General features: G+C 42.3%; 1 protein-coding gene across 1 annotated transcript; it reads right to left on the bottom strand.

Annotated features, from left to right (window-relative positions):
- Positions 1-12,940: 12,940 nt before the first annotated feature.
- LOC140203648 (probable G-protein coupled receptor 139) lies at positions 12,941-14,638 on the bottom strand. The gene is made up of 2 exons (XM_072269697.1): positions 14,569-14,638; positions 12,941-13,848 (listed from the first exon to the last, which is right to left on the bottom strand). The coding sequence occupies exons 1-2, from the start codon at positions 14,636-14,638 to the stop codon at positions 12,941-12,943; spliced, it is 978 nt and encodes a 325-aa protein (XP_072125798.1).
- Between the last annotated feature and the right edge of the window lie 200 nt (positions 14,639-14,838).

Raw genomic sequence — 14,838 nt, 5'->3', positions numbered from 1 at the left:
TACCAGAAAATGTTCCCCTAGGACAAGACCTATCAAGTAGTGGGTCAATAGCACAGTTCAAATCTCCGGAAAAGATTAGCTTATGTGTATTCAGGTTAGGTATTAATGACAAAACCTTATTTGCAAATTGGACATTGTCCCAATTAGCAGCATAAACATTTACCAAAATAACAGGTATCTGAAAGAGAGAGCCAGAGACTATAATAAAGCGACCATTAGCGTCACTGATTACATCAGATGGTGTGAACTGCATTCTTTTGGTGATTAATATTGCCACCCCCACTGGACCTACTATTAAATCTGGAATGAAAAATCTGACTAATCCATGCTTTACGAAGTCTATTATGGTCCTCCACTCTTAAATGTGTCTCTTGTAGAAATAGTATATCTGCTTTTAATTGTTTCAGATGAGAGAAAACTTTAGCTCTTTTAACCGGACCATTGAGCCCCTTTACATTCCAAGAAATAAACCTCACAGGATGGCCTCCAGCAGCAGCACTCACGTTAACCATATCAAAAGGCGCACACAGCCTACAATCCAAAACAATGCAAGGGTATAAGTTGCACACAATAACGCACAATGAAAAGAAAGTCTGATCAATCCGTAACACACAAAAGAATAAACTGCTATGGTAATCCCCCAAAACACTCCCCCACCCCTTTACACAAACAAATAAACCCAATTAACCCCCGAAACCTAGATCTACCTCTCCAATTGAGGATGATCGCAGGCCGTACCCAACAAAAAACTTCCAAGGTGTTCCCCATACAACCCAATTTTCAATCTAATCTAGGGTGGCTCCCATCCTTAAAATTTATCCTATCACTTATACTACCTATAATATAACATATAGGCTAAAGATGACATAGGTCAAGCTATGCATTAAAAACAAAAATAAAAAACACTGGGCAACTTAAACACCCGAGATACAAATCCCAAATATTTACATTTTGCTGGTTGAAAGTTTTTGTTAATCAGTTTCGGCAGCATAGCAGTTCCACCCGATCGCGTTCCACAAATTAAACTGGAAAAAATGAACAAAGAGGTGGTTTGTGAAAATTAACAGTTTGCCTCGGCATGAGGCCCCTTCCATGCTGCATGAATAACCTTAAAAAAAAAGTCATTGCTCTTCTCGTTCTTCTTCTCCCCAGAGCGAATGGTGAAACTCTTTGGCCGCCTCTGGTGTATGGAAATAATGCTTTTTACCTTCATGCATGACCCGGAGCTGGGCAGGATACAAGAGGCCGAACCTGACCCCTTTCCCGTAAAGCAGGGACTTCACCTCCTTGAAAGCCGCCCGTTTTTTACTCAGCTCCGCACTAAAATCTTCATTAAAAAAACACGCGGTTTCCGCGGAAATACAGCTCATGCTTCCGTCTATTGATGATGCGTTGCTTATCTTGAAAGGAGTGAAAGCAAACCAGGAACGTTCTTGGTCTCGTTTGCTTGGCTCTAGAGACACCGGATGGTTTACGTCCGACTCGGTGAGCACGCGAAAGCACGAGAGGACTTGGGAAAAAATCTGTCCCCAGCACTTCGTCAAAAAACTCGGTCATAAATTTAACAGAGTCCGAACCTTCCAAATTTTCAGGAATGCCGACCACTCTCAAATTGATCTCCGCGACCGATTTTCGAGGTCATCTAGCTTTCCCTTCAGAAATGCGTTTTCGCTCTGCAACGCTGCAATGGCGGCTTCGGCGCTCACCAGTCGGTCACTGTAATCATTCAGGCCATCTTCAACCCCACGAATGCGTTCGTCGTGTGACTCGTTAGCATACATAATTTGTACCATGGTAGCAGTCACTGGTGATAAAGCATCTTCATTTTCTCTTTTTAAGGCAGAATGCACTGCTTGCGTCATGTCAGAAATAAGTACTAAACGAAGTCTCTCCAAGTCATCGGGTAGGGCAGGTCCGGGTCCAGCTCCAGCAGCGTGCAACGGCGCCATTACTGTAACATCCGCCTTCTTGCTCGAGGCTTCGCTATCTTTTTCCCCACTTTTACTTCGAAGGTACATTCTACTTGCCATTTCAATGTCCAGCTATGTCCCGCGTTGCTCACAATGGTAAATATTCAGTTATCTCGAGCATACGGCAAAGATAAACAGGTAGATTTTCAATAAAAATCGGGAGCCACACTCACACGCACCAACTCACCCCATACTCGACCCCGGAAGCCCCAGTAGCCAATTTTAAGGGTAAATGAAGGAACACACACCTGTCCTCACAGAGGGATCGGAAATGGAAAGAGCGAGTTATCTCAATTTCTTGCATGTTAATATCTCTGAGGACCTAATCTGGTCCAAACATATCGATGCAGCTATAAAGAAGGCAAGCCTGTGGCTGTATTAATAGGAGTTTTGCGAGATTTGGTATGTTATCTAAAACACTCAGAAATGTCTACAGATGATACTGTGGAGAGTATTCTAACTGACTGGTTTGGGTTACTGCACAGTATCAAAGTAAGCTGCAGAGAGTTATAAAATTAGTCAGCTCCATCATAGGCAAGAGCCTCCGATGTATCCATGATAACCTCAAGGACCAGTGCCTCAGAAAGTTGGCATCCATCATTAAGGACGCCGAACATCCAGTACGTGCCTTCTTATCATTGTTCCCATCAGGAAGGTGGTACAGAAGCGTGAAGGCACACATTCAACTATTCAGGAACAGTTTCTTCCTGTCATGACAACGTTTCCCTCAGTATCACGAAAACAGAAGATTCTGATAGTTTTCTTCAGCAAAGAGATGCTGCACATGATCCTAAGTACGTAAACAGTATTGACGTTGCGAGAGTTGGCAGCTTCAAATTCCTAGGTGTGAATATCACCAATAGCATGTCTGGTCCTACGACATAGACATGTCGACCAAGAAATCTCACCAATTCTTTTACTTCCTCAGGGGCCTAAAAAGATTTAGTAACACTTCCGCCACGATGATTCTAGGTGCATAAGTACAAATGCTCCTCAACCATTTGTCCTCATTTCCCTATTCTACTCTCTGTACACTCCTGACGGCAGCACCAAATTCTGCTCTACCTCATCTACAGCTTTGCAGGTGATATTGCTGTTGTGCTGCATATCTCATTAACATTGGAAAAACACGCAAGTATAATTATTCTGCACATCTTCCGTCGCTTAACATATGTATGAACATCTTTGAATGACTCTATTTTCTCCCTAATCTGTCTTTTTCTTTAAATATACTTTCTTTGCCGAAGTTGTCTCATTTGATGCTCCTGGCCCTCTTAGTTTGCTTCTTGAATATATACTGGCATCTTCCATATGTCTGTTGTGATTCACTTGATCTCAATTCCAGGAAGCTTGGTATTTACCCCAAGCTCCTTTTTTTTCGCTTGCCATCAAGGGTTCCTAATTCCCAGCAGCTACATATTTTACCTTAGCATGAATGTCTACTTCTTGCTATCTTGCTTTTAAAATCATCCCACTGAACATAGGTCCATGACTGCAAACAACCGAGCCTGATTAAAGTTTTCCAACTCCTGTCTAATAGCATCAAAATTCACCTCTCCCCAATTCAAAGGTCTGAAAGGTTTCAATGGTACACTTAATGTCAGAGAAATGTATGCAATATGCATCACTAAATGCGTTTTCTACGCAACCTTCCACGGAAACAGAAGACTACCCCCAAAGAATAGACGACGGTTAAATGTTAGAAACCAAAGCCCCCTCCAGCTCGCCTCCCTCCTGCGCGTAAGCGGCAGCAAGTAACAATACACTCTCCCCCATCGGCAAAAACGTATCGGCACCCGCCACCGACCATTCAAGAGTGAGAAAGGTTACAACAAAGACACAGACCTGCAGTACTACAAAGACTACATTTTTCACCCGGTATTCGACATACCACAGGCTTTCTCTCTCCCAAATAAGGGAGAAAGAGTTGTCTCCGTTTCACAACGACAAGGTTTACGAGTTTAGAAGTCTGTTGCGTTGTCTTTTAAGAGCTCTGTGCACAAAGATCTCGGGTCTCCAAGGACACACCGATCTCCTGCAGACGCACCGACTTTTGATGCCCCTGTCTCCAGACCCACGAGATCCCAAGACTCCGAAGGCGAGCGGAGTTCTTAGGCCGAGCACTTGGCGTGCCGAGCAGCGGCCAGTTGTGCAACCAGGAGTGTGGATCACATTTCCGCAAAGAACTGAGTTCAGCGTGTAACTACATGTCAGTCTTCAAAAGAACTAAAAGGGATAAATAAAGATATTAAGGATGGAAATAATGCTGTTTCCGAAGATACAAGCAAAAAAGGCGCCTTCAGAACTCAAGCATACAGATAAGACCTCTCCCTTTCATTAACTATTTCAAAATTGACCTGTATTGGTCCGGGCTTTAATGCTGTGGTACCGTTTGCCAGACAACAGCAGCAGAAACAGTTTATGGTTGGGAAGACTGGGGGTTATGCACCTGGTGCTGTAAATGTCCTCAATGGAGTGAAATTTATGTCCACAGATGTGCTGGGATGTCCGTGCCATTCTTTGCAGTCACCCCACTCCCACCCCCGTCGAGGTCGTTGCAGTTCTCGTTCTAGACGCTGATGCAGCCAGTGAGGAGGCTCTCAATGCTGCCCTTGTAGAAGGTGTTGAGGATTTAGGGGCTTATCCCGAAGGGATCTTTTCTGAACACACTACATAAATTCCACTCCATTTGGATATTTATCACAATGGCAATCCCAGACAATCTTAGGAAGTTAAATTCTGCCATGGTGACTCCTCTACTATTCTTACAACTCTCTACAATCCCCTCTACATGCATTCCTCTAATTCCTGAGGACTTTTTTCTGACCCTATGGAACAATCCAAATGAGATGACCACCTGCTTCTTATTTCTCAAGTCCATCCATAAAGACTTACCGGATGATATTTCAAGAATATCTCTCTAATTACTAGTATGATCTTTCCCTTAATAAAAAAGCACCAGCACCTCCTCCCTTCCCCTCATCTCTAGCTCTTTTAGCAACCGTAGCCTGCAACATTAAGCTGCCAGTTTTGCCCCTCTCTTAGTAGTTTTGTATTATGTAGTTTTGCCATGTAGCTCCCAATATCCGAAATTAATTGCTGTTATACAAAATAAAATAGTTTAGACAAAATTGTAGATGGCTTGATTGGGTAGTGTACTCATGACACAAAACTAGTGGAGTAGTGAATTATGAAAAGGATTGTTAGAGGATACAGTAAGATATACTGTAGACCAGTTAGAGATATGCGGAGAGAAATAGTAGGTGGAGTTTACTCCGGTCAAGTATGAGATGTTACGCTTTGATATGTCAAAGATCGAACGAAATAGTTTAGTCAATAGCAGGATCCTTATGAACATTGGAATACAGATGGATCATGGGGTACAACTTTATTGATCCCTTGTGTAAACTTGGCAGTAAAAGACTGAATATGGAGAAGTCACAGAGTAACTGTGTAAAACATTGGTTAGGCCACTTTTGGGCTTATCCTAACTTATCCAGACTCTCATTCCTTTTCAGTTCTGGAAACAGCACTGTGAGTATTGCTACTTCATCTCTAGCTTAACCACAGATTTATTTATGTATTGCCACATTCGTTCTATCCACATAACTGATATACAGTGAATGCCAATTCGAAGGAGACCCAGCAACTGATTCCAAGCCCAGAGCGCTGATCACTCCCTTCCACATAGAAAAATGTCCACTGGGACAAGCTGACTCCTATCATCAAGCTAAATGTGCACTCATTTTGCCAGCTCACCTGGAATCCCATGTGATCGAGCTGACCAAGTTACTGTGCTTGTATTTGTCCAGGACCTCGCTAAAGCCCATTATCGATGTTCTTGATTATATCTACAGCAATCTCAATGAAATTTCCAAAGAGACATAGGCAGCTGGTATATACTTTCGAGGACTGCAGTGTCTAGTAACAGACAATATGTATTATTGGTGAAAGGAGTTAAGTTCAAACCAGATGCCAGATGCCAGTTGTGTATCAATGTGCCAAATAATGAAGGATGGGAGGGAAGAGCGGTGAGTGCAATTACTATTAGAATGGAGAAGGTGCTCAAAAACCTGAAAGTCCTAAGCATACTTAAGTCATCTGGACCAGATGAACTGCGTCCCAGTGTTCTGAAAGAGGTAGCTGTAGAGATTGCGGAGGAAGTAGTAATGATCTTTCAAAAATCGTTCGACTCTGGCATGGTACCAGTGGACTAGGAAATTGTAAATGTCACTACACTCTTTACGAAAGGAAGAAGGTAGCAGAAAGGAAATTTTAGACCACTTAGCCTGACCTCAAAGACTGGGATAATGCTGCAGTTAATTGATAAGGATGAGGTACTTGGTGAAACGGGACAAGATAGGACAACGTCAGCATGGTTTTGCGTCAGAAAAGTCTTGCCTGGCGGATCTGTTAGAATTCTATGAAAAGGTTATAAGTAGGATAGATAAAGGGGATGCCGTGGATGTTGAATATTTGGACTTTCAGAAGGCCTTTGACAAGGTACCACACATGCACCTGCTTACCAAGTGAGGATCCATAGTATTGCAGGGAAGTTAATGGCATGATTAAAGTATTGACTGATTGGTACGAGGCAGGGAGTGGGGAAAAAGGTTCCTTTTCTGGTTGGCTGCCAGTCACTAGTGGTGTTCCACAGGGGTCGGTGTTTGGACCACTTCGTTTTATGCTGTATATCAATGATTTAGATGATGGAATGACGGATTTGTTGCCAACTTTTCAGATAATACGATGATTGGTGGAGGAGCAGGTAGTGTTGTTGCAGAAGGACTTAGATATGGAGAATGGGCAAAAAAGTGGCAAATGAAATAAGATGTTGGAAAATGCCTGGTCTTGCACTTTTATGGTAGGAATGAATCTGCGGACTATTTTCTAAATGGGGAGAACATACAAAAATCTGAAATACAAGTGGACTTGATAGTCCATGTCCATGTGAAAGTCAATATGCCAAATGTTGTTTTAACGACTCTATCTAACTGCGACGCTAATTTCAACGAATAATGGATCTATATTCCCAGATCCTGTATACACAATAAGGTAGATGAACTTGCAGCGCAGCTGCAGATTTGCAGATATGATGTCGTAGGCATCATGGAATCGTGGCTGAAAGACTATAGCTGGAGGCTTAATGTTCAAGGGTGCACATTATATCGAAAGAATAGTCAGGACGGCAGAAAGGGTGGTGTTGCGAGTTGCTCTATTGGTAGAAATCAAAATCAAATCATTCGAATGGGATACATGGCTGGAAGATGTTGAATGGTTATGGGTAGAGTTAAGGAACTACAAGGGTAACAAGACCGTAATGGAAGGTTTTTATATAATCCCAAACAGTAGTCAGGATGTGGTGTGCAAATTACAATGAAAGATAGAAAATGCACGGCAAAAGAGCAATGTTGCAATAGTCATGGGGTACGTTAATAGGCAGGTAGAGAGAAAATCATGTTGGTGCTGAATTACGGTAGCAGCAAATTCTAGGGTGCCTACGAGAAGTTTTTTTTTGAGCAGTTTATGGTTGAGCCCACTACATGATCAGTTATCCTGGATTAGGTCCTGTACAATGAGCCAGAATTGATTAGGGAGCTTAAGCTTTGATAAAACTGATTATAATATGATCGAATTCACCATGCAATTTGAGAAGGAGAAGCTTAAGTCAGATCTATCACTTTTACGGTGGAGTAAACGAATTACAGTGGCATGAAAGAGAAGTTGGCCAGAAGTATTTGGAAAAGAACACTAGCAGCGATTACGGCAGAGCAGGGATGCCTGTAATTTATGGAGGAAATTCGGCAGCCACAGGATATACCGCCCAAAAAAAAGTATTCTAAAGGAAATATGACACAATGAATGCGGACATAAAAGCCGAAGACAGTGCATATAATAGGACAAAACCTAGGTGATTGTGAAGCGTTCAGATAGCAACAGAAGGCAACTAAAATTATCAAGAAAGTAAAGGTGAAATATGGAAGAAAGCTAGCCGATAATATTATAGTGGATCCCAAAAGATTCTTCAAATACATTAAGTCAAAACGAGAGGCGAGCGTCGCTGGGATCGCAGAAAAACGATGCTGGAGAGGCAATGGGAGACACGGAAATGGCAGATAAAGTGAATAAGTATATTTCCTCAGTCTTCACTGTGGAAGACACTAACACTATGGAGGAAGACCCAAGTATTCTCTCTGCGAAGCCACCGTAACTGGAGAGAAGAATCTTGTGAAACTTCAAGGTCTAAAGGTAGATAAGTAACCTGGACCAGATGAAGTACACCCAAGTGTCTGAAGTAAGTGGTTGAAGAGATCGTGGAAGCATTAGCAATGATCTGTCAAGAATCACTAGATCCTTGAATTGTTTCAGAAGACTGGACAATTGCAAATATCATTGCACTCTTCAAAAAGAAAGGAAACTATCGGCCATTCAGTCGATCAAACAGTAATTTGCAGTTTGAGTAGGTGCTCAGGAAGACAAATGCGATGGCGCATTTACTTTCGAGAGGAGTAGAATATAAAAACAAGGTTATAACGCTAAGACTTTATAAAGCATTAGTTGACGACTCATTTGGAATATTGTGAGCGTTGTGGGCCATTTATCTTGTAAAGCATCTGCTGACACTGGAGAGGGTTCAAAGGAGCTTCACTAAGATTAATGCAGGATTGATTGGCTTGTCATTTCAAGTACGTTTCATGGCTCTGGGTCTGTATTGACTGGTATTCAGAAGAATGAGAGGAGTCCTAATTGAAACCTATCGAATGTCGAAAGACCTCAATAGAGTGGATGTGAAGATTATACTTCCAATGATGGGAGTGTCTAGCGCGAGAAGACAGCCTGACATTAGAGAGGTGTCCTTTTAGAAGAGAGATAAAGATAAATTTATTAAGCCAGAGTGCAGTGAATTTGTGGAATTCTTTGCCACAGGTGAAGTCTTTACATATATTTAAGGAATAGATTGATAGTTTCTTGAGTGGTCAGGGCATGAAGGGACACCTGCAGAAGGCGGGAGATTTGAGGCTGAGAGGGAAATGGATCAGTAGTAATGAGTAATGGAGCAGACTGGATGGGCCAAGTGTCCTCATTCTGCTCCTATGTTTAATTTGGTTACTGCCTCTTAAGCAATCCTTTCCCCAAATATCTCTCAGCAAATGCGTTTGACAACACCCAGTCCAGAAACCCGCTTTCCTTAGTGGGCTTCACCACCAAGAGGATCTGCAAAACCATCTCGTAGGCACTCTGCAAACTTCTTGCCTTGCAGAAAGTGCAGAACCTTCATAATCTGCAATCTCACATCTGGAACAGATAAAGTGGGCTGAAAGAGTCGGTTTCTCTATTATACATTTCTGTGTTTATACTTTATTGACCAGTGCTGCTTCTTTCAGAGAGGGGTAAACGTGCACTTCAGGGCCATTCTGTTCGAAAATTCCTTCCATTTACTCTACATTTCTTGCCGAAAATGGACTTCTAACCGCCTTACTTAGTACTTGTCCGAATTAAATTCTGTCTGACCCCACTCCAACCAGCTTTCCCTCTGACCTTTTGTCCCGTTCTGTAGTGGGTTCACATGTTTAATTATATGTAAATTTGACTATCACTATTATTATCAACCAAATAATTTATAAACGATAAGTATTATAAATAACAAATGTACCAGCACCGATCCCCGTGGTACACTCCTTTTTTGTAGACGTCCATCAGAAAATACCCAGCCACCTCGTGCGCTGGTATCTCGTTGCGCACTCTAACGACCCTCTGAGTGAAAAGGATTCACCTCATATTCCCCCTGAACTTTTCACCTGTCATCGCAAACCAATGACCTCTATTAGTAGTCCAACCCAACCAGAATGGCAAAAAAGAAATGGATGCTTGCCTTTACCCAAAATGTTCTCCTCATAATTTTGTTCCAAGGGACAAAGGGCTAACCTGTTCAACCTCTCCATATATCCCAGGTCTTCTAGTGCAAACAAAAACCCTTGTAAATTGTCTGTGAAACTCCTTCAAACTTGCCTACGCCATTTCTGAAGTTAGAGACCGAAAGTGCACTCCAGATTAGGCGTCACCAATGTCTTAAACAAATTCAACAGAACATCCCATCCTCTGTACTCAACGCATTGAGTTATATGGTCTTTCTTTGCAACCCTATTTAGCTGCAACGCGACTATCATCGAACAATGGACCTGTATCCATTTGTTCTACTGCACAGCTCAGTGCCCACCGTCACCCGTGTAGGACTTATCTTGGTCGATCCTACCGAAGTGCAACACCTCCCACTTGTCTGCATTAAGCTCTGTCTGCAATATTTCATGTCATTTTTCCAGCATAGGAGAGATAATGGCGCCTAACGGCGATTCCTTCGCTTGCATCTTCGGAAACAACTCTATTTCTACCTTTCATATATTTATTTGTTCCCTTCCAGGGTTCTTTTGAAGGTCTGTGTATTTGCTGCGGCTTAACACACGTTTGGGTTCGGTGATGGTACCGAAGCGCGTTTTTTTGCTGGTTGGGGTGAAGGGTAACTTTGCTCGCTGCCGCTTACGCGCGGGAGGGGGGAGCTGGGGGGGGGTACTTTGGGGTTCTCACGTTTAACTATTCTTTCTTTGGGGCATTTCTATGTTTTAGTGGATGCTTGTGAAAAATAAACATTTCAGGTTGAAAATTGTATACATTTCTCTGACATTAAATTTGACCTTTGAATCTTTGAACCCGCTGCAAGCTATGTTAGCAGTCCTCGCTGTCACGGCACCCCCAATCTTGGTATCATATCTAAATATGGTCATCTGGCTGACCAGATTATTATTCATATCGTCGATATAAACGACCAACCACAAAGGTCCCAGCACCGATCCCTGCGAAACTCCACTCGTCACAGACCTCCTGTCAGTGAGGCAACCGTCTGGTACCACTCTCTGGTTTCTCACACAAAGGCAATATCTAATCGCATTTTCTCCCTCGTTTTGAATTCCGAGCGAACTAACCTTCTTGACCAACGTCCCATGGGAGACCTTATTAAATGCCTTGTTTTTTTAACAATATTTTATTGGCTTTTACATATATTTCACATATACAAATAAACAATAAAAATCATTAAACTAAATAGTGAAACATGTCCTCATGTTTTTCACAATCATCAAAGAAAAAGAAATATAATATTTCACATACTTCACATATTTACCCAGATTAAAAACACATAAAATAAAATAAAAACACATCAGAATAAAAACCGTTGAAGCACTCAACAACAAACAGCTATTACAAAATGACTGTGCACCTTCACGTCCAAGAATCCCCAATAAAGGTTTCCACACATTTTCAAATTCTCCTGTCCTTCCTAAGATCATGTAAATTAGTCTCTCCAACATGCCTGAACCTGTCCAAATCTATTCAAATATTCCTTTATGCGGTGCTCCAGAACACCTTTCTATCATCTTCCGGTTTATGTCTAGAGCCTTTGTTCAACAACGGAGAATATTGGTTATCTCCCAACCTAATGGTACCTCGCCTGACACTATGGATGATTTAAATATCTCTGCCAGGGCCACGGCAGTTTCTGAACATGCCTCCTTCTTTAATCCCTTCTTCTTTGTCATGTCTAAAGCAACGGAACCCCGGATTACTGAGCTGCCAGTGTTGCCCTCCTGCAGCCAAAAATAGTCCAAGCTCAGAGATTATGTTTATGCTTACAGAGCAATCAATGCATGACTGAGATTAGAATAAATTACTTCACCCAGGAAGTGGTAAAGCTCTTAATCATCTACCGCAGAAGGAAATTGAAGGTGTCATCAATCAGTTAAAAAAGGAAGTCGATATCGGTACCTGAACTACGCGAGGAGAAACCACGGGCAGGACATTGAATTTCATGAGGGGCAGCATTTATAGACAGATACAACACAAATAAAAGTCCTTCATTCACTGAGTCGGCACTGGGCGGCAACCGAACATTTACACTAAACCCGCAAAATCTTAATTCTATTTAATGTTCTCCCGTATTCGGAACAACTTCTCCAGGTTCTATCACTCACCTGCACACTGGTGGGTGTTTTACGGTTGCCAAGTAAACTGTTAAATAGTCAGAATCCGTTATGTTACAGGGAACTTGAGCACCCAGAAGAAACCCATAAATGTACAGAAAGGACTTCCACACTCCAGAGAGCAGTAGAGAACACGATTGATCCCAGGTCTCTGGCGTTCTGTGGCAGAAGTTGGGCTTGCTGGGGAAGGGTAACGCTCAATACTGGTGGACTGTGCGACACGGCCCAAATAAATCTCCGACCCTATTTTCTATGTTTTTTCAATGTGCATGTATATTACATACATCTGGAACTACTGACATTTTAAATTCTAAGACATGTTACGCCAAGTTACGTTACATATTGAACGAAAATTATGTCGTGTTTTATTAATCTCCTCGATTTCTAATGTTTTGGTTAAATATATCTGTGCAGCTATCCGCATCATTCCCTTGAATATATCAGAACATTCCAGAGCAGGCCCACCGCTGAATTCCGCAAGCTGCACGATCAAATTGTACCATCAGCTGCGCACATACTGTCCGTCCAACCAGCTATTTGATTGAGCGGCAAATTGCAGGAATAATTTGTAGTCCAATATAGTTCCTGTTCCCTTCTGTCCGAAAGACTCTTTGTTAACAGCCAGTTTACCTTTGTTGGTGTACCGAATCGGTTGTTTAATCAATCCATAGCGAACAATTTCTGTTTTTTTTTAAGTTCTCAGTTTAAATTCTCCACATTAATACGTGGATACAACTTTAATGGTCTGAGATATTTAACTTTTAACGAATTTACCTGGAATTTTTACTCACCTTATCCCATTTAGTAATTAAATCTTACGGTTTTATATGTGGCCGTGGTCCTATTATCATGTTACGTGCACGCAGGGTATATAATAGACGAAACGAAAAGATACACGATGGAGGGTATGAAGGATTATCGCCACAGCCAACAATTCTATTAATTCATTAACTTCCAGATTAAGCGGAACGGATATTTCGTCGCATCTTTTAACTCCTCTCTGAATTGCCTCTGAGTGCCTGCATAGATGCACGTGTTAGTGCAACAGCTCCAAAGCTGAAGCATATATCCACTTTCCTGCAGTATGAATCTAGGGTCGTTAAAATCCAGTCCTTCAAAATAGCTACTCTTTGTCAATCGCACAAACAGCAGGTTTATAACATATGTCATCCACAAAAGGATAAAAGTCCCCGATATGGACAGCAATAAAACGATGGACTTCCTCCGGTTCTCTATTTCTGGGTCACTTTGATCGGTTCCTTTGTTACGTACTTGGAGTCTCCGTCGAGCTTTGTTGGCTGCTAGGATATGCCTGACTGTGAGACCGTTGAGCAGCAGGATCAGAACGAAGGGCAGACATGGGGTTAAAATATTATTTAGCCAGTCAAATGCTGCCCAGCCAACTGAAATATAAAACACTGATCTTATGCTGCAAAACCAGGCTACACCCTTTAGTACATACAATGGTTCATACATAAAATAACAGGGTATGTTTCTAAGCAAACTAAAGACACAGACGGTAACGATCACCAAAACCGATGTTTTCTCGTTGCAGTATTTTCTTTTCAAACTTGCGCAACAAATGACTATGTATCGATCTAACGTGAAAGCTACAGTCAACCAGACGGAGCTGTCCCTGGCTGCATAGGTTATGACGGCAGTAACACTACAACCTGTAGTATGGGTCAGAAAACTTCGCGGGAAATAAATTCCACGAATGCGATTTAATACCACCGCCGTGATCACGACCAGCAGATCAGCCACAGCCATGGACACCAGGTACCGAGTAATGCATCTGGACAGTCCGCACCTTCCTCGGCAAAGGATCACAATCGCTACTAAATTAGCTGCAAGACAGAGTAGACACAGTTAGTACAGTGAAAATACGGTAAGCACACTGTTGGTCGGGGTTGACCATGAATGTTGCGTTCTGGCTGTCTATCCAAGCCAGTACGCTAGCCATGCCAGACTAATTGGACAGCAAGCTGCTGTTTATCAACAGATTCTTACTCTCCACGCAGATGATGAATCCAAACAAACGGCAGAGTATGGCTTGACACCAGCAGCTTCGCAGTGACTTCCAGCCATTGTTGAACCCAACGGAGGACTGCCTTAGGTACTGCAGCTGCGGATTTTATTCTCAGTATTTACTCCGAAATCATCCCACATGAGCGGGCATAGCCGCAAGGCAGTGGAGGTCTGAGACTAGAGGTCTCCTTCTCGCAGACGAGCAGCCAAACAATGCTAAAAAAAAATCCCAGCTGCACGAAACGACTGTTTTTAAGGCTCCATTAACGCGCCTTTGCACCACTCGTGTCAGTAGAAATGGTTCCGCTGGGTTGTTGCTCAGCCACACGTGAAGGACAGGAGCTTGACTTGGATGTGATCGGGTACTTGAGACACACGCTGTTGCGAGCATTTCGTAGGGAGTGGGAGCTTGTTTCCACAACGTCCCCGGCTCTGACACCTCTAGGTACTCACAAACCCATAATGACAATACACGCAGAAAATTTTTTTCTCCTAGAATTGGCAAATTCCGTAAACCTGAAGGAATAATTGGATCTTACCTGGAACAGCAAACGCGGCGAAGGTGGGATAGTATATTGCTAATACAGGTCCGGTAACTGGGTTGTGCATTTTTTTAAAAATGCGCAAAGGACGAGGAAACTAGTCCTATCTGATGTTCAAAGGATCCGTGGTATATATATAATATATATATTAACTCCACTGAGACAAGTGATCGTGACAATGAGCTGAAGAAACAAAGTAACGTAGTAATCTCCATCGTCATTGAACATGGTCATAATGTAGAACTATATATAATTGTTTAACAGTGT

Source organism: Mobula birostris, chromosome 10, assembly GCF_030028105.1.
Source record: "Mobula birostris isolate sMobBir1 chromosome 10, sMobBir1.hap1, whole genome shotgun sequence".
NCBI classification, from domain to species: Eukaryota; Metazoa; Chordata; class Chondrichthyes; order Myliobatiformes; family Myliobatidae; genus Mobula; species Mobula birostris.
This window is presented reverse-complemented; position numbering and strand designations above follow the sequence as displayed.

Excerpts from the sequence above, each read along its gene's own strand:
- LOC140203648 (XM_072269697.1), bottom strand. The coding sequence starts at position 14,638 with ATGCACAACCCAGTTACCGGACCTGTATTAGCAATATACTATCCCACC. Across the intron at positions 13,849-14,568 it reads CGCCGCGTTTGCTGTTCCAG|CTAATTTAGTAGCGATTGTG; the intron begins GTAAGATCCAAT and ends TCTGTCTTGCAG.